This window comes from Saccopteryx bilineata, chromosome 9, assembly GCF_036850765.1.
Source record: "Saccopteryx bilineata isolate mSacBil1 chromosome 9, mSacBil1_pri_phased_curated, whole genome shotgun sequence".
Taxonomy (NCBI): domain Eukaryota; kingdom Metazoa; phylum Chordata; class Mammalia; order Chiroptera; family Emballonuridae; genus Saccopteryx; species Saccopteryx bilineata.
In genome coordinates this window covers 25293673-25312506 of record NC_089498.1, presented here as the reverse complement: position 1 = coordinate 25312506, position 18834 = coordinate 25293673, and the positions used below count along the sequence as shown (strand labels likewise).

Below are 18834 nucleotides of genomic sequence, written 5' to 3'. Positions count from 1 at the left end.
GAAGAATTGACAATTAGGTAGGATGTTTCACCAGGTTCTCTTCCAGTTTTCTCAATTGAGGAGGAGTGGGAAGAGCTGCTTATGAGATGTTTCCATGGATGCAGTGCCTGGGTTTCACCTTAGAAGGTTCTTCTATAAAAGAATTGTTTGAGCAATGGGAGAAAATACTCTTTAAGATGAACTAGAAGTCACATCTAGAATGGGAACTTTATTTCATTCCATCCATCAAAAAATTTTTTATGTCTTTTGACTTGATTTGTTCAAATTAGGATCCAAACGAAGTCTACACAATGCATTTGATTGACTTATCATTTGTCTCACTGAATCTGTAGGAGTTCACTCTCCTTTTTTATATGTTGAACAAATAAGTCATTTGTCCTGTAAAATCACCCCAATTCTGGGTTTGGCTGCATAGTCCCTTTAATGTTGATAACAGATTCCTCAATTCCCCACATTTCTTATAAATTTGCAGTTATAGCCCTGGCCAGTTGGCTCAGTGGTAGAGCGTCGGCCTAGCGTGCAGGAGACCCGGGTTCGATTCCCGGCCAGGGCACACAGGAGAAGCACCCATCTGCTTCTCGACCCCTCCCCCTCTCCTTCCTCTCTGTCTCTCTCTTCCCATCCCGCAGCTGAGGCTCCATTGGAGCAAAGTTGGCCCAGGCGCTGAGGATGGCTCTGTGGCCTCTGCCTCAGGCGCTAGAATGACTCTGGTTGCAACAGAGCAACGCCCCGGATGGGCAGAGCATTGCCCCCTGGTGGGCGTGCCGGGTGGATCCCGGTTGGGCGCATGCGGGAGTCTGTCAGACTGCCTCCCCATTTCCAACTTCAGAAAAATTATAAAAATAAATAAATAAATAAAATTTAAAAAAAAATTTGCAGTTATATGGAGAAGCCTGGTTAGATTTAGATTTAGATTCAGTTCATTTGACATGAACTGAAGGTGATTCTGCATACTTCCCTTCCATCATATCAAGAGGAACGTAACATCTGATTGTCCCACTTTCCATGATTGAGCAGTGGGTTCAGGGTATCTGCCTGATCTATTCTGTTTTGAAGTTCCCTATCACCCTTTCACCTAATGGTTTTAGTAGCTGTGTCGGGGTCCCTAAGAGTATGCTCAGCTTCTATGATTCACTAGACAGGTTCACAGAACTCAGAAAAGCTGTTATAATTACCATTTATTAGAATGAAAGAGTTCAAGTCAGCCAAGGGGAAAGGCATATGGGCAAAGTCCAGGAGAAAGCAGGAACAAGCTTCTAGTTGTCCTCTCTGTGTTAACTATGTGTTCCCTTTTTTTGTTTCTTTCTTTCTCCTTTTTTTTTTTAAGCAAGAGAGAGAGAGAGAAAGAAAGAGACAGGAAGGGAGAGAGATGAGAAGTATCAATTTGTAGTTGTGGCACCTTAGTTGTTCGTTGCTTCTTATACATGCCTGGACCAGGGGGCTCCAGCCAAGCCAGTGACCTCTTACTCAAGCCCAGCAACCTTGGACTCAAGCCAGCAACCTTGGGCTTCAAGCCAGCGACCTTTGGGCTCAAGCCAATGACCATGAGGTCATTTCTATGAGCCCACACTCAAACCAGTGACCCCATACTCAAGCTGGTGAGCCTGTGCTCAAGCCAGTGACCTTGGGGTTTAGAACCTGAGTCCTCAGTGTCCCAGATCGATGCTCTATCCACTGTGCCACCATCTGGTCAGGTAGCCATGTGTTTCTGATGCTTTGACACCAGAGGCCTTCCTGACCCCAGAGAGACTGCCCCTCCCAGAACTAGCAAATCCCTAGAGATAGTAAAAGACTCATCTGTGAGTATACCTTTTATATGCAAATCAACCAATCCGGAACCCATACTCCAACCACCTCCCTTCTGGGGCCTCACATTCTGGGCCACCTTCCACCTGCCCTAATCACCCAGGACCAGGTACCAGAAAACTAGGAATAGTCTCTGTACCTCAGGGTACACTGAAATTAGTCAAACTAGCCAATCCCAGGCCAGCTTACCCTGTCTGGCCCCTTCCTTCCTTTCAATGGTTCTTGCCCACATTTCCTGCCCAGTCCCTCTGCCTCCTGACCGACCCTGGTGCTCCCCATGTTCCTGTGCCATAGTGTGCCTGCTGCGTCCTCTTACATTATAACACTCCCCCAGTGCAGTCAGCGCACCCAGCACTGAATTCTCCCAGCAGCGAAGCGTAACAGTATGTCCAAAGTGCTGCCGGTCAGGGAAGCTCACCTGAGCCTTGGGTGCTAGCACCCTGTGATGCACAGGGCAACCCCCCAAACAGAGAGTTATCTGACCCAGATCTTCAGCGGTGCCGAGGGTAAGAAACCCAGTCTAGGGATTGTGGGTGTTTTAAAGTCGCTTAAAATACTTCCTCTCTTGCTCTTGCTCCGAATCTACACATAGTTAATTTTGTTTCATTTTGTTTTCAGTTATTGGTGGACATTTTATTATTTCCTTTAGAAATGCTTTATGAATAATTAATCTACATACAATATTGAGAGCATTTCTGCCAGTGTCTTTTGGATAGATTTAGAAGTGGGATTTGCTAAGTCAAAGGGTAAATGAACATATAATTTTGTTTCACTTAAATATATCTTCAAAATTCTGTTTCTAAATATGAGTGCATAAAAAGCAAAATGCAGGACAGCATTATAGCATTTCATTTCTGTAATAAAGAATGATCCATCTATGTTTTGTTTATATATGTTAATCTAGCTCTGAGTACACAAGAAACCACTAACGCAGGGCTATGGGGAAGGAAAAGGAGTGGCTGGGGCCCAGGAGTGGGTGGGACACTTGTCCCCACTTGTCCCTGAAGACCCTTTATATTTTGTTACTTTAAAATATTTTTTGAACTATGTTAATATATACTGCTCACAAAAGTTAGGAGATATTTCAAATGAATATGAAATAATAAAAAAAAGAAGCATTTGATTGTTTTCATTAAATACGAACATCAGAAAAACAAATGACAAGTCAAAGAAAGTTGTTTGACTATGCAAATGACATACAAAACCAACTTTTATTTCTCATTGGTGAAAATGCACTGTACAAAAGGCTGAAAGTATTGGACTATCTGCATGTTCCCTGGTCCCCTAATTTTTTTGAGCAGTGTAGTACCTATTTAAAAAACACATTTTAGAAATTAAAAAATGAAAAAAGCTTTCTCAATTTTAACTGTAGGTGCACCAGAAAATATTCAGAAATGATATTGTGTAGGATATAGGGACTCACCACATGCTTTCGGGCAGCTCTGCTCATAATTCCAGATAATTATCTCTTTACTAACAAAATGCCTCCTGGGATTTGGCTCTTTGAAAGAAGTTTATACTTTCAGCATGAGCATTACGTTTTTTTTGTTTTTTTTTTTGTTTTTTTTTTTTGTATTTTCTGAAGTTGGAAACAGGGAGGCAGTCAGACAGACTCCCACATGCGCCCGACCGGGATCCACCTGGCACACCCACCAGGGGGCGATGCTCTGTTGCAACCAGAGCCATTCTAGCGCCTGAGGCAGAGGCCACAGAGCCATCCTCAGCGCCCAGGCCAGCTTTGCTCCAATGGAGCCTTGGCTGCAGGAGAGGAAGAGAGAGACAGAGAGGAAGGAGAGGGGGAGGGGTGGAGAAGCAGATGGGCGCTTCTCCTGTGTGCCCTGGCCAGGAATTGAACCCAGGACTCCTGCACACCAGGCCGACGCTCTACCACTAAGCCAACCGGCCAGGGCTGAGCATTGCGTTTTTGCTCCGTGTTCACAGTGGGTCCTAATGTTATGACTGTGCGTATCATTTTTATTCTTTTCTTTAGAATTTTTAAAACTTGGCTTGATTTAATTTTGTGTTTATATTCCATGTAGTAATTTCTGCCTCAAATCATGGGGTTAAATGCCTCTTTTTATGGAGTTTGCCCGTGCCAAACATTAGCTCACTGTCTGGGGGGGATGAGTCTGCCGTGGAGAAAATGGCCCGGCCTGGCTGCCAGCACTTGGCTTAGAGGAGCAGCCGGCCTGCCTGATCTGGTCGCGTCTGTGGCTGGGGGAAAGCTGCTGCCACCTGGGCCTTGGCAGCATTTTTTTTTTTTTTTTTTTTTTTTTTTTTGGCTTTAAGGACCATGTTCTGAGCAAGCCTTACTCAAAGTTTTCCAGTTTCTAATACAGTTTCCAGTTTCTAAGTTCCCTTGCTGACTGTTATATTAACAGCTACCACTGTCCTCCTGTGATGTCTGGGGACGTCAGATGAGCAGTTAAGAGGACTCCCACTGCAGCAGGAAGGCTACTGACGCCAGGAAATGGCTTCCAAGTAGAATGCTAGTGTGCATACATGCTCACCCGCAAGGGCTCAAGCAATTCTTTCCATAGTAACAAAGGCAGCTATCCTGAAGGAATGGTTGGGTGCAGGAAGAGCAAAGAAGGCAACCCTGGCCGGGTGGCTCAGTTGATTCAAACATCATCCTGATGTGCGAGAGTTGCGGGTTCAATCCCCAGTTGGGGCTCATGCGGAAGTTATCCAACGAGTAGTAGTGCATGGATGGGTGGAGCAACAAAATGATGTTTCTCCCTCTCTGTTCTCTCTCTCTCTGAAATTGATACATTAAACAAGAGGCAAGAAGGCACATGCTTTGGAGAGAGCAACTTGATTTTCCAGAAAGAAGAGTTCTTTTTATACTGTATATTGAGGAATCATAATTGGCCTTCATAACCTGTCATGTGAATTCCTTTAAACCTAAATGTGCCTGTACTGGGACTTAGATTGACTTCCTGGAAGGCTTTCCAGGTGGCTCTAAAACAAGTTTAAATAGTACTTGTGTTCCAAAAGGGAGAGGAAAATTCTGCAAAGAGACACTTTAGGGCTGCAAAGTTTCATGAATTCAATTTTACTTTCTTAAAAGTGAGGCCCCAAAATTGATCAAAGGGGACAGAAATCAGAACAGTGGTTGTTGCCTGGTGGGGGGAAGAAGGGAGGTTGGGGTCTAGTGGGGAAAGACCCAAGGGAACTTTCTTGGTTGATGGAAACATTCTGTTTTGACTGGAGGGCTAATTACATGAGTGCAAACATTTGTCAAAATTTATTAAGTTCTGGCCCTGGCCGGTTGGCTCAGTGGTAGAGCATCGGCCTGGCGTGCAGAAGTCCCGGGTTCGATTCCCGGCCAGGGCACACAGGAGAAGCGCCCATCTGCTTCTCCACCCCTCCCCCTCTCCTTCCTCTCTGTCTCTCTCTTCCCCTCCCACAGCCAAGGCTCCATTGGAGCAAAGATGGCCCGGGCGCTGGGGATGGCTCCTTGGCCTCTGCCCCAGGCTCTAGAGTGGCTCTGGTCACGACAGAGCGACACCCCGGAGGGGCAGAGCATTGCCCCCTGGTGGGCAGAGCGTCGCCCCCTGGTGGGCGTGCCGGGTGGATCCCAGTTGAGCGCATGCGGGAGTCTGTCTGACTGTCTCTCCCCATTTCCAGCTTCAGAGAAATACAGAAGGAAAAAAAAATTTTATTAAGTTCTACACTTAATAAATTAATAAATATTTAAGATCCGTGTATTTTATTGCATGTAGTTATACCTCAATTTAAAAATGTAAAAAACCTAGTCCTTATCAGTCTGGCTATTCAAGTACTTACATTCTAGGACCAACTCTGCCACTACCTATGTAAATGTAGCAAAAGTATTTCATCTCTGACTTCTGACCTGTCACCTAGTCTACAAAATAAGTTGCCAGCTATTAGGGTGCTCATTTTTTCTAGCTGTGAGGGAGAATTTCTCATAATAATTCTTCATGGAGTAAATGAGGCAAAGAGAAATTTTCTCCAGAAAAAAGAACCCATTGTCACTATGAGATACATTATGGCCTCGGCACTGTCTAACCAGGAAGGGATGGAAATAAATCCTACCTGAATAACCCAGATACTGTATGTAGGTGTGGATTTGCTGTCTCTCATCCCAATAAGCCAGCAGGATTAGAAACCATCTTTTAGAACTAAGCGTATTCAGCGCTGCATTTCAATCTCCAAATGCAGGAAAGCGTCTTGATGGGAAAAAGGCAAAGGCACAAAGTCACTCCCAAGTGGGGAGCCAGGCTGCCAAATGTCTGTCTCAAGCACATGTTCCCCTGAACTTGGGCTGGGCTCCAGAAGGAGAAGAGCTCACAATGGAAACAGTGATGGCTGTTTGCTCAGGCAGCCAAAAGAATGAAAAGCACATTGAAACCCACAGTGTCTCCATGGGGGGAGGCACGGTGGGCCCCTTGGTGGTGAAACCAACCTGACAGTAGAGCCCATTCCCCGCATCGTTCTTCAGTTCAACAACAAGACCTTTATGTGCAACCTCTCAGGCAATCTCAGAAATTATACTGTGGGCTACCCAAGCTCTGCCCGATAGATGCACATAATCTAGTTCACCCCTTTTCGTTGCATTAGATTCTGATGATGAGAAAGAGAACTCTTCTTGATGTATATTCCACTGGCCACCCCAAGATTCATCAAGTTCCTTTATTACTGCTGACACTGTGAACTGTCCTGACCTCCAGTGAGTTCCATTTTAGCTGGTATCCTCACGATGAACACTTTCTGTCCTCACTTACCCAGCACCATTGTGATTGCCCTTCTAACGTAGCACAGCAGGGCCTCCTGGGCTAAGAAACCAGCTGGCAGCAGGAGAAACGAGGCGATAGAGCGGCAGCCCAGCCCCAACCGGCCCCAGGTGACAGTGTTCCCTCACCTATGCTGACGCAGGTGCACCGTGCAGCCCAGCTGTTTGCCTCTCTCATGAAAGATGAGGGCCAACCTGGGTTAATATTTTGTTTGCATAAAATTTGGAGAAATTCTGTTGTAAAATAAAGGATGGTACATAAACTGTGGTGCAAAGGTGATAAACCCAAGTATTTCCAGGAGTAGGAACCTTAAAGAAAGGAGCTGAGAAATGTATTCCTTATCCAATGAGGAGCCATTATTTTGTTCCATCTGATTGTTGTCAGATCTCCCAGATTTTTTCAGAAGAAACAAGAATGTGGAGTTTTATGTGTACGTGTCTAGGGGCCGCAGACACAGGCATTCAGTTTGTTACCTTTGGTCTAAGAGAGCAAGGATGGCTTTTGGTTGTAGGCCTGAATTTGAATTGTACCACAGGATATATACTGGTTGTGTGATCTTAGGGAGGTATATGTACTCTCAGAGTGTCAGTATGCTCACCTTTGAAAAGAGGGCAACACTACCCCCTGGCAGTAGGGCTCTGGGGATGAGATGAGACCATGTACAACATGGGTATGAGAAGGGCTGCCCACCATGTGTACAGTGCCTGGCACACTGGAACCACCAGCCTTGGTCTGTCATTCAGCTCATATGTGCCTCTCTAATTTGCTAGTCCCAATTTCCAAAGCTTTTGCTTATAAATGTAAGGGCTGGCCTGACCAGGCAGAGATGCAGTGGATGGAGCGTCGGACTGGGACACGGAGGAACCAGGTTTGAAACCTCGAGGTCGCCGGCTAGAGCGCGGGCTCATCTGGTTTGAGCGAGGCTCACCAGCTTGGACCCAAGGCCACTGGCTTGAGCCCACTGGCTTGAGCAAGGGGTTACTTGGTCTGCTGTGGCCCCCTTTTCGGGGCACATATGGGAAAGCAATCAATGAACAGCTAAGGTGCCTCAATGAAGAGTTGATGCTTCTCATCTCTCTCCTTCCTGTCTGTCTGTCCCTATCTGTCCCTCTCTCTGACTCTCTGTCTCTGTCAAAATAACTAAATAAATAAACCTAAGAGCTGGTCTTCAGGGCAAATGTTTGCGGAGCCTCTTGGCTGCATACTAGGCATGTGCAGATTTGCTTGCATGCACCTCTCCCTCCCACGTCTGCGAGCCGAAGCCTGTCTCCAGCAGCTCAGGAGGCGAGGAGCAAAGCTGTTAAGAGGTATACATAGATCCTCCTACCTAACTCCTAAGGCTTTTTTCCCCTAAGGAAATAAAAAGATGAAAATGGGAACCAGTGGTGCTTTTTAAAGCATTCTACCATTCATTCTAATGAAGAGTGAGTCTTTCGAGAATAAAAACATTTATATTGCCTCCTTGCAAATTCTCCTTGAAGGAGATTCTCAGACCACCTCTGGGACCGGTGTCCTGGTGCACAAACCTGCCCCATGCTGTTCATGTCCACAGTGTTTCAGCTACTGCTACAAAACTAAGATTGCATGGACACCTTAAGCTCTCAGCTGCAGGTGGAGCAGTCATGTATTAATATTTATATCTTCTGAACACCATCAATGTGCCAGGCAAATGCACTGTGCTCCTGAGGTACAGGGATAGCCGATAGGAGCTATCCCTGTACATTGGCCGATAGGAAAGACAGGCCACCGCCTTTGCAGTGGAACAGCACAATATGATGATAGCTATGACAGACGTCGAATACCCAACCTGGGAGAGGAAGGGGCGCAAGAAAATTTCATCAGCCCAGATACACTTGAGCACAGAGTGGAAGGGGAAGGATTGGGATTAGCAAGCAAAGGGAAATGATGGTGCATATAGGGACAGTTTGAGAGAAGGATATTTGAGGTAGAGAATCAACATATATGCAAAGGCCAGAGATGAAAGCCTGTCATGACTGGGCTGGCGGGGGTATGAGAGGGGCTGGAGAGGGTTATATGCCCTGCGAAGGAGAATGGTCTTACCCTGAAGACTCAACATTGCAGAGATTTTTGATCAAATGATATTGGGATGGAAGTTGCATTTTAGAAAGAACGCTCTCTTCTGTAGCGAGGAGGATGGATTGGCAGAGGCAAGGATGGTGACAGGGAGACCATAGTTGGGGGATTACTGTAGTAATTAGTAGAGAAATGATGAAGCCCACACAGACATATGGTTGCAGGAGCCATAGGAGGGCACTGACTTGAGAAATACACAGAGGCTGGTGAGGCTAATTGGCTGATTGCAGGTAGGGGATGAGGGGGTATTGAGGATGGCTCCCAGGTTACTGTGTGGGTGACAGGATGGCATGTGGTGCCATGTATCAGGAAAGGGGCTAGAGGAAGTTCTTTTTTTTTTTTTTTTTTTTTTTTTTTTTTTTTTTTTTGACAGAGACAGAATCAGAGAGAGGAACAGTTAGGGACAGACAGACAGGAAGGGAGAGAGATGAGAAGCATCAATTCTTCGTTGTGGCACCTTAGTTCATTGATTGCTTTCTCATATGTGCCTTGACCAGGGGGCTACAGCAGAGTGAGTGCCCCTTTGCTCAAGCCAGCAACCTTGGGCTCAAGCCAGCGACTATGGAGTCATGTCTATGATCCCATGCTCAAGCTAGCAACCCTATGCTCAAGTTGGATGAGCCCACGCTCAAGCCGGAGACCTCGGGGTTTCGAACCTGGGTCCTCTGTGTCCCAGGCCAGTGCTGTATCCACTGGTCAACTGCCTGGTCAGGCAAAAGGGGCTGTTCTTGTGGGGCAGGAGATGCTGGTAGGGGATGATGAGCTGTTCCAGAGTTTGGGGCTTCTGTGATATCATAGGATAAGGACCTAGTGCAGGCATTTTGAGGCACTTGGTTTGGAAGACAGAGATGGGCTGGAGATAGAGATTTTGGAGACTCGAAGCCTTGAAGCCACAGATTAGAGTAAAATCATCCAAAGCAGTGTTTTTCCACTGGCAATGTGCAGACTGGTGCCAGTCCCCCACAGATTCCTTGCTGGTCCACGAAAGAGTTAACCACCCTGATGTTGTATGAAGATTACAGATTATATTTATTTGTGTTGACTTATGTAGCACTAGGGCATTCATTTTAACTACTGTATAGTATTTCTTAATAAGAATATGCCGTATATTAAGTCTCCATTCTCTGGTTAGCGGACATTTAGTTGATATCCAATTCTTTGCTCACACAAACAAGGCTGCAGTAATCATTCTTGTACATGTCTCGTGTGTGGGTAGGGGTATTTGTAAGAGATGTACCTAGATAAGGAACTTGCTAGGACACAGGTTATCTGGATCTCAACTCTACTGGATATTGTGAAACTGCTTTTCCATGTGATGGTACCAGTTTACACTCACAGCAGCAGTTTGAGAATTCCAGATGCTTCGCGTACTCCCTAACATTTTATATGTCAGAACTTTTAATTTGGCCAATTTGATGAGTGTGAAATCATTTTCCATAGTATACTTTCCTTTGTATTTTCAAAGGGCCACCACCTGTATAGTGTAAGTTTGTATGTTTTAGTGTGGAGTTGGTGCACTGAACAACTCGACAGTTCATATTGTAGTGTTTGCGAAAGGCACACTGTGGAGCTGGTGCATTGTACAACATATATAAATGCCTGAGTTAAGAATTTTGTTGCCTGAGCAGGCGGTAGCGCAGTGGGTAGAACGTTGGACTGGGATGCGGAGGACCCAGGTTCGAGACCCCAAGGTCGCCAGCTTGAGCGCAGGCTCATCTGGTTTGAGCAAAGCTCACCAGCTTGGACCCAAGGTCGCTGGCTCAAGCAAGGGGTTACTCGGTCTGCTGAAGGCCCACAGTCAAGGCACATATGAGAAAGCAATCAATGAACAACTAAGGTGTCGCAATGAAAAACTGATGATTGATGCTTCTCATCCCTCTCTCTGACTCTCTGTCTCTGTAAAAAATAAATAAATTTTGTTATCTTTTGTCCATTGTTCTCTTGGGTTGTCTTATTAATTGGAAGAGTTCTTTATTCTGGATATTCTTTTTTGGTTGATATCTGTTACATTTTCACCCAATCTGTGGTTTCTATTATTAATTTTTAAAAATTTATTTTAGTGAAGAGACAAAGAGAGAAAAAGAGAGAGAGAGAGAGAGGAGGAGGATCAGGAAGTATCAATTTCCATATGTGCCTTGACCAGGCAAGCCCCGAGTTTCAGCCGGCAACCTCAGCATTCCAGGTTGATGCTTTATCCACTGTGCCACCGCAGGTCAGGCCGTTTCCATTATTTTGTTTATAGTACCTTTTTATTTTTTTTAATTAATTAATTTATTTATTTTGTGGCAGAGACAGAGAGAGGGATAGATAGGGACAAACATACAGAAAGAGAGAGAGATGAGAAACATCAATTCTTCGTTGCGGCTCCTTAGTTCATTGATTTCTCATATGTGCCTTGACTGGGGGGGGGGGCTATAGCAGACCGAGTAACCCCTGCTCAAGCCAGTAACCTTGGGCTCAAGCTGGTGAGCCTTGCTCAAACCAGATGAGCCCACGCTCAAGCTGGTGACCTCGGGGTCTCGAACCTGGGTCCTCCACATCCTAGTCTGATGCTCTATCTACTGCGCCACTGCCTGGTCAGGCTATAGTACCTTTTTAATGTAAAAAAAGTTTTTTACTTTAAGATTTTAAATTTTGATCCTGACCAGTTGGCTCAATGGTAGAGCATTGGCCTGGCATGTGGAAGTCCTGGGTTTGATTCCAGAAATGACCATCTGCTTCTCCATCCCGCCCTCCTCCCTCTCACCCGTCTCCCTCTCTCTCTGTCTCTCTCTGTCTCTTTCTCCGCCTGCAGCCATGGCTCAAATGGTTTGAGCAAGTTGGCCCTGGGCACTGAGGATGGCTCCATGGACTCGCCTCAGGAGCTGAAACAGGTCAGTTGATGAGGAATGGAGTGGCGGCCCCAGATGGGCAGAGCATAGGCCCATAGGGGGCTTGCCGGGTGGATCCTGGTCAGTGTATATGCAGGGAGTCTGTCTCTCTGCCTCCCTGCCTCTGGCTTAATAAAAATAAAATAAAACAAAATAAAAAAGATATTAAATTTATCATCTTTACCTTTATCTTTTGTATTTTTTTTTTATATATAAATAAATTTTTATTTTAATGGGGTGACATCAATAAATCAGGGTACATACATTCAAAGAAAACATTTCCAGGTTATCTTGTCATTTAGTTATGTTGCATACCCATCACCCAAAGAGAGATCGTCCTCTGTCACCCTCCATCCAGTTCTCTCTGTACCCCTCCCCCTCCCCTCCCCCTCTCCCTCCTTCCCTCCCCCCACCCCCCATAGCCACCACACTCCTGTTCATGCCTCTCAGTCTCGCTTTTATGTCCCACTAATGTATGGAATCCTGCAGTTCCTGTTTTTTTCTGATTCGCTTATTTCACTCCGCACAATGCTACCAAGACTCCACCATTCCGCTATAAGTGATCCAATGTCACCATTTCTCCTAGCTGAATAATATACCATGGTGTATATGTGCCCCATCTTCTTCATCTAGTCCTCTATTTTTTTACAGTGATTAAAAGCCTTTAAGCAAACTCTTGGCCAATACAGCAAGAATCCATAAATGAGTAGTGTCCTTAACATGTTCCCCAAGTCCAAGTTGGCCCCCTCACCATGCCAAATCCCTGAAAAATGCAACCCAACCACAGTTCAGTCTGTTAGGAGCTGTCACAGGGAGCAGGAGTCCAGGAACGTTCCCCACAGGAAAAGTCCGTATGGCACTGGAATTGTTGTCACCATTCTATACTTTGCAGCTCATGTCCAAGTCCCAATGACCGCTGCTTCTAGCTGGTAATGATTCAGGTAGACTGGAAAAAGCCATTTGCAGCATGCGTGGATATGGAGCTTCTGTTCTCCTCTGCCTGGAGAGTTGAGACCAGGTTGCTTTTCCCTGGAGCTCTGTGACTGTGGCCTGGTAAAGAGAACCTTGGGATACACTAAGCTGGGTGGCAAAGGTAAATTCATATGTATTTTTTTTTATCTTGTCTAAGAGCTTCCCCCTTTCTCCAAGATAACAGATATTCTCATTTTATATATATTTTAAAGATTTTATTTATTGCTAAGGGCCCAGGTTCAAAACCCTCAGGTCACCAGCTTAAGCACACTGAGTACAGGCTCACCAGCTTGAGCGCAGGGTCGCTGGCCTGAGCATGGGGTCATAGACATAATCTATGGTCACTGGTTTGAGCCCAGAGATCACCGGCTTGAAGCCCAAAGTCACTGACTTGAGCCCAACGTTGCTGGCTTGAGCAAGGAAGGGGTCACTGGCTTGGCTGTAGTCCCCTGGTCCATACATGCATGAGAAGCAATCAATGAACAACTAAGGTGCCGCAACTATGAGTTGATGCTTCTCTCTCCCTTTCTGCCTTTCTCTTTCACGCACACTTAAAAAGATATTGCTTTAAAAAAAGATATTGTCTATTGCCTGACCTGTGGTGGAGCAGTGGATAAAGCGTTGACCTGGAAATGGTGAGGTTACCAGTTCGAAACCCTGGGCTTGCCTGGTCAAGGCATATAGGGGAGTTGATGCTTCCAGCTCCTCCCCCCTTCTCTCTCTCTGTCTCTCTCTCTCTCTCCCTCTCTGTCTCTCTCCCTCTCTCCTCTCTAAAAATGAATAAATAAAATAAAAAATAAAAAAAAGATATTGTTTATTAACTTTAGAGAGAAGAGAGGGAGAGAAAGGGGTTGGGATAGGAACAGGAAGCATCATCTCTTACTAGTTGCTCTTAGTATGTGCCTCGACTTGGCAAGCGCAGGGTTTGAACCCATGACTTCAGCATTCCAGGTTGATGCTTTATACACCACCACAGGTCAGGCTAGATTTTTTTTTTTCCTAAGTTTTGCTTTTCCACATTTAGATCTGTAATTCACCTTGAATTTATTTAAGGTATGATATAATATAGGAATTATTATTTTCATACATATAACCAAGAATAGAATCATGGATTAACTAGTTCATCATTTCTCCTTTGATTTTCATGCCATCACTTGTATTTTGAACATGGGTCTGGGCAGCTCTATGGAGCATGCCAGTGCCTCCCCACCCCCAGGCCATTTTCCTTGCCTCTCTTTCTCCTAAACCCCAAGGGCCCTTCTTTTGCCTAACTTAGTTTCCTAAGCCCATTTCCTCTACAGCTCACTGCTACCTGTGATTTTCTCAATAAACTTTCTCTTATTAAAAAAAAATACATACAGCCTGACCTGTGGTGGCGCAGTGGATAAAGCGTCGACCTGGAATGCTGAGGTCGCCAGTACAAAACCCTGGGCTTGCCTGGTCAAGACACATATGGGAGTTGATGCTTTCTGCTCCTCCCTCTCCCTTCTCTCTCTCTCTCTCTCTCTCTCTCTCTCTCTCTCTCTCTCATTCTCTCTCCTCTCTAAAAATTAATAAAAAGAAAAATTTAAAAAAAAACTGAAAAAAAAATACATACACACAGAAGGTCCTTTTCTAGGTTTCTATTGAGTTCCCTTGTTTATTGATCTTTGTCATATGGCATAATCTTCTCTATTGCAAATACACGTCTCCCCAGCTTGTTTCTCTTAACATTTCTTAGTTATTCTTGGGCTTTTGCTCTCCTAGATGATTTGAGCATCAGTTGTCAGATTACACACACACACACCTGATTGGGTTTTTTTTACAGAGACAGAGAGAGAGTCAGAGAGAGGGATAGACAGAGACAGAGAGGGATAGACAGGGACAGAGAGGGATAGACAGGGACAGACAGACAGGAATGGAGAGATGAGAAGCATCAATCATTAGTTTTTCATCGCAACACCTTAGTTGTTCATTGATTGCTTTCTCATTTGTGCCTTGACCGCGGGCCTTCAGCAGACTGAGTAACCCCTTGCTCGAGCCAGCGACCTTGGGTCCAAGCTGGTGAACTTTTGTCCAAACCAGATGAGCCCACGCTCAAGCTGGCGACCTCAGGGTCTTGAACCTGGGTCCTCTGCATCCCAGTCTGACGCTCTATCCACTGCGCCACCGCCTGGTCAGGCGGGATTTTTCTTGGAATTGCATTAAACTCAGATTAATCTGAGAGCAGTATGCATCTTTACAATATTGCTTGTTCTCATCCTTGAATATGGTATGTTAGTAGAGCTCTCCTTTAAAAAAATTTTTTTTAATTGATTTTAGAGAGAGGAGAGAGAGAAGGGCAGTAGGAGGAGCAGGAAGCAACAATTCATAGTTGCTTCTTGTATGAGCATTGACCAGGCAAGCCCAGGGTTTCGAAGCAGCAACGTCAGCATTCCAGGTCGAGGCTTCATCCACTGCACCACCACAGGCCAGGCTCCTTTTATTTAGGTTTTAGGTCTTCTTTGGTGTCTTTCAATAATGTTACTTTCTCAATGAAGGTCTGATATATCTTATATTAATTTTATTCCTATATGCTTATTTTTCTCCAATTAAGAATGAGACCGGCCCTGGCCAGTTGGCTCAGCGGTAGAGCGTCGGCCTGGCGTGCGGGGAACCCGGGTTCGATTCCCGGCCAGGGCACATAAGAGAAGCGCCCATTTGCTTCTCCACCCCCACCCCCTCCTTCCTCTCTGTCTCTCTCTTCCCCTCCCGCAGCCAAGGCTCCATTGGAGCAAAGATGGCCTGGGCGCTGGGGATGGCTCCTTGGCCTCTGCCCCAGGCGCTAGAGTGGCTCTGGTCACGGCAGAGTGACGCCCCGGAGGGGCAGAGCTTCGCCCCCTGGTGGGCAGAGCTTTGCCCCTGGTGGGCGTGCCGGGTGGATCCTGGTCGGGCGCATGTGGGAATCTGTTTGACTGTCTCTCCCCGTTTCCAGCTTCAGAAAAATACAAAAAAAAAAAAAAAAAAAAGAGATCTTTATTTCTATTATATTCCCCAGCTGGTTAAACTGGTATGTAGAAACATATTTGTTACTGATCTGGTATCCAAAACCCATGCTGAACTTTGTTCTAATTTTTATAGATTCTCTTGGATTTTTCTATGTAGATTATGACTGTCTGCATATCAGTACCCCTAGTCTTCCTTCTGATATGTATGCCTCTAGTTTACTTTTCCTGTTTTACTGTATTGGTTTTATGACAGTAGTATTTAGTAAAAACAGTGATAGACTTTTACAGCTTTATTGAGATATAATTCACATACCATAGTTTACTCTTCAGACTTCCTTTAGTTCCTATTTTTAACGGCTATGCCTCTAAAGTTTTACCAAATAAATAACAAGTTGTCACAGTACCATCTATATTTGCCAGTTGGTTCACCACTTCCCTACTGATGTTTGTCACGCCACCTCTGACGTTTCTGCAGACCTACTTCTGGGTTTTGTTCCATTAGTGGCTTTGTCTATCCCAATGTCAGTACTACACTGCCTTACTTACCATAGCTGTAGATTTTTTACCAATTCCCTTTATCAAATTGAAGAATTCCATCCTCTTAATTTGCTAAGAGTTTTTTTTTTTAATTATGAATGGGTTTTGAGTTATTTCAGGTGTGTGTTTTCTTCATCTATGATATCCTATATTCTTTGTTAATTTGGTATATTGTATTAATATACATAACAATAAATATATAACCTATTCTTGGGCTAAGTTCTATGTGGGAAGTGATTGTTTAAGCATACTGCTGAATTTTATTTATTAATATATAACTTTTAAAACTTTTCACTCAGAGCCTGACCAGGCAGTGGCGCAGTGGATAGAGCGTCAGACTGGGATGTGGAGGACCCAGGTTCAAGACCCCGAGGTTGCCAGCTTGAGCTCAGGCTCATCTGGTTTGAGCAAAGCTCACCAGCTTGGACCCAAGGTCACTGGCTTGAGCAAGGGGTTACTCGGTCTGCTGAAGGCCCACGGTCAAGGCACATATGAAAAAGCAATCAATGAACAACTAAGGTGTCACAATGAAAAACTGATGATTGATGCTTCTCATTTCTCTCCGTTCCTGTCTGTCCCTATCTATCCCTCTCTCTGACTCTGTCTCTGTAAAAAAAAAAAAAAAAAAAAATTCATGAACCTCATAGGCCTGGAAAAATCTAAATCTTGATTTCTTAGAACGAAAGGTTTGAAGGAGCAGCACTTTAAATGACTACAGGTACATACAAAGGCTATATGTATATAGTTACCATCCCAACATTGTACGACTGCAAACAACCTAAATGCTATTCATAGAAAACTAGTGAGAGATCCACACTACTATTTGCTGTAAAAATGAATGAAAGGCTATGGACGGATATGGAAATGTCACCAGGATGTGCTGTTAAGTTAAAAAGGTAACATACATAAATATATATATATTTTTTGTGTGTGTAAGAAAAATAAAGATATATATTCATATTTAATTGTACTTCCAAAAATAAGTACTAAAAGAAACAAGAAGCCAGGGAAGGCCCTGGCCAAGAAGCTCAGTTAGCTGTTAGAGCGTCATTTCAATATACCAAGGCTGTGGGTTCAATCCTGGTCAGGGCACATATAAAAATCAATCAATGAATGCATGAATGGGTGGAACAACAAATCGGTGTTTCTCTCTCCCCCCTTACTCTTGTCTCTATAAAATTGATTTTTAAGGCCCTGGCCGGTTGGTTCAGCGGTAGAGCGTCGGCCTGGCATGCAGGAGACCCGGGTTCGATTCCCGGCCAGGGCACATAGGAGAAGCGCCCATTTGCTTCTCCACCCCCCCTCCTTCCTCTCTGTCTCTCTCTTCCCCTCCCGCAGCCAAGGCTCCATTGGAGCAAAGATGGCCCGCTGGGGATGGCTCCTTGGCCTCTGCCCCAGGTGCTAGAGTGGTTCTGGTTGCAACAGAGTGACGCTCTGGAGGGGCAGAGCATTGCCCCCTGGTGGGCAGAGCTTTGCCCCTGGTGGGCGTGCCGGGTGGATCCCGGTCGGGCGCATGCGGGAGTCTGTCTGACTGTCTCTCCTATTTCCAGCTTCAGAAAAATACAAAAAAAATTTTTTTGATTTTTAAAAAATTAAAGGAGCATCGTCCCAGAACGCAGAAGTTGCCAGTTCAATTCCTTGGTCACAGCATACACAGGAGTAGCTCTGTGCTCCTCTCTCCAAAAAAAAAAAAAAAGGCCCTGGCCGGTTGGCTCAGCGGTAGAGCGTCGGCCTAGCGTGCGGAGGACCCGGGTTCGATTCCCGGCCAGGGCACACAGGAGAAGCGCCCATTTGCTTCTCCACCCCTCCGCCGCGCTTTCCTCTCTGTCTCTCTCTTCCCCTCCCGCAGCCAAGGCTCCATTGGAGCAAAGATGGCCCGGGCGCTGGGGATGGCTCTGTGGCCTCTGCCTCAGGCGCTAGAGTGGCTCTGGTCGCAACATGGCGACGCCCAGGATGGGCAGAGCATCGCCCCCTGGTGGGCAGAGCGTCGCCCCTGGTGGGCGTGCCGGGTGGATCCCGGTCGGGCGCATGCGGGAGTCTGTCTGACTGTCTCTCCCTGTTTCCAGCTTCAGAAAAATGAAAAAAAAAAAGAAAAAAAAAAAAAAAAAAAAAGCCAATAGTTTCCCATGGGCAAAGGGTCAGTGTAGTCAGAAGACAGTGGTGGGACCTCTCAGTATATATCTTTTTATATAGAGGCCTGATATCTAAACCATGTGAACATATTAATCATTTAATGGCCCTGGCCGGTTGACTCAGTGGATAGAGCATCGGCCAGCCTGCGGACAGCCTGGGTTCGATTCCCAGTCAGGGCACATGGGAGAAGCAACTATCTGTGTCCCTCCCCCTCTCTCTCCCTCTTCACTCCCTCTTCCCCTCCCACAGCCAGTGGCTCAGTTGGTTCAAGCATGGTTCCAGGAGCTGAGGATAGCTCTGTTGGAGCACATCAACCATAAGTGCTAAAAATAGCTTGGTTGCCCCAAAAACTCAGAAACATTGATACATAAAGACACATGCAGCCCCATGTTCATTGCAGCATTGTTTACAGTGGCCAGGACATGGAAACAACCAAAAAGCCCGTCAATAGATGACTGGATAAAGAAGATGTGGCACATATACACTATGGAATACTACTTAGCCATAAGAAATGACATCATCGGATCATTTACTGCAAAATGGTGGGATCTTGATAACATTATACGAAGTGAAATAAGTAAATCAGAAAAAACCAGGAACTGCATTATTCCATACGTAGGTGGGACATAAAAGTGAAACCAAGAGACATTGATAAAAGTGTGGTGGTTACAGGGGGAGGGGGGAAAGGGAGAGGGAAAG

At 45.4% G+C, this 18834-nt stretch overlaps 1 protein-coding gene across 3 annotated transcripts in view; it reads left to right on the top strand.

Annotated features, from left to right (window-relative positions):
- Positions 1-18834, top strand: part of ADAT1 (adenosine deaminase tRNA specific 1) — a 57991-nt gene that overhangs the window by 34114 nt on the left and 5043 nt on the right. The window contains exon 11 of one of the 3 annotated variants that reach the window (XM_066242290.1): positions 18548-18772. The exons of 1 other annotated variant lie outside the window; for it this stretch is intronic. In XM_066242290.1, the coding sequence (XP_066098387.1) occupies positions 18548-18590 (43 nt within the window). In that variant the 3' untranslated portion in view covers positions 18591-18772. Of the gene's footprint in view, positions 1-16301; positions 16524-18547; positions 18773-18834 lie in introns of those variants that run through there. One more of the 3 variants, XM_066242293.1, reaches the window with a different exon arrangement.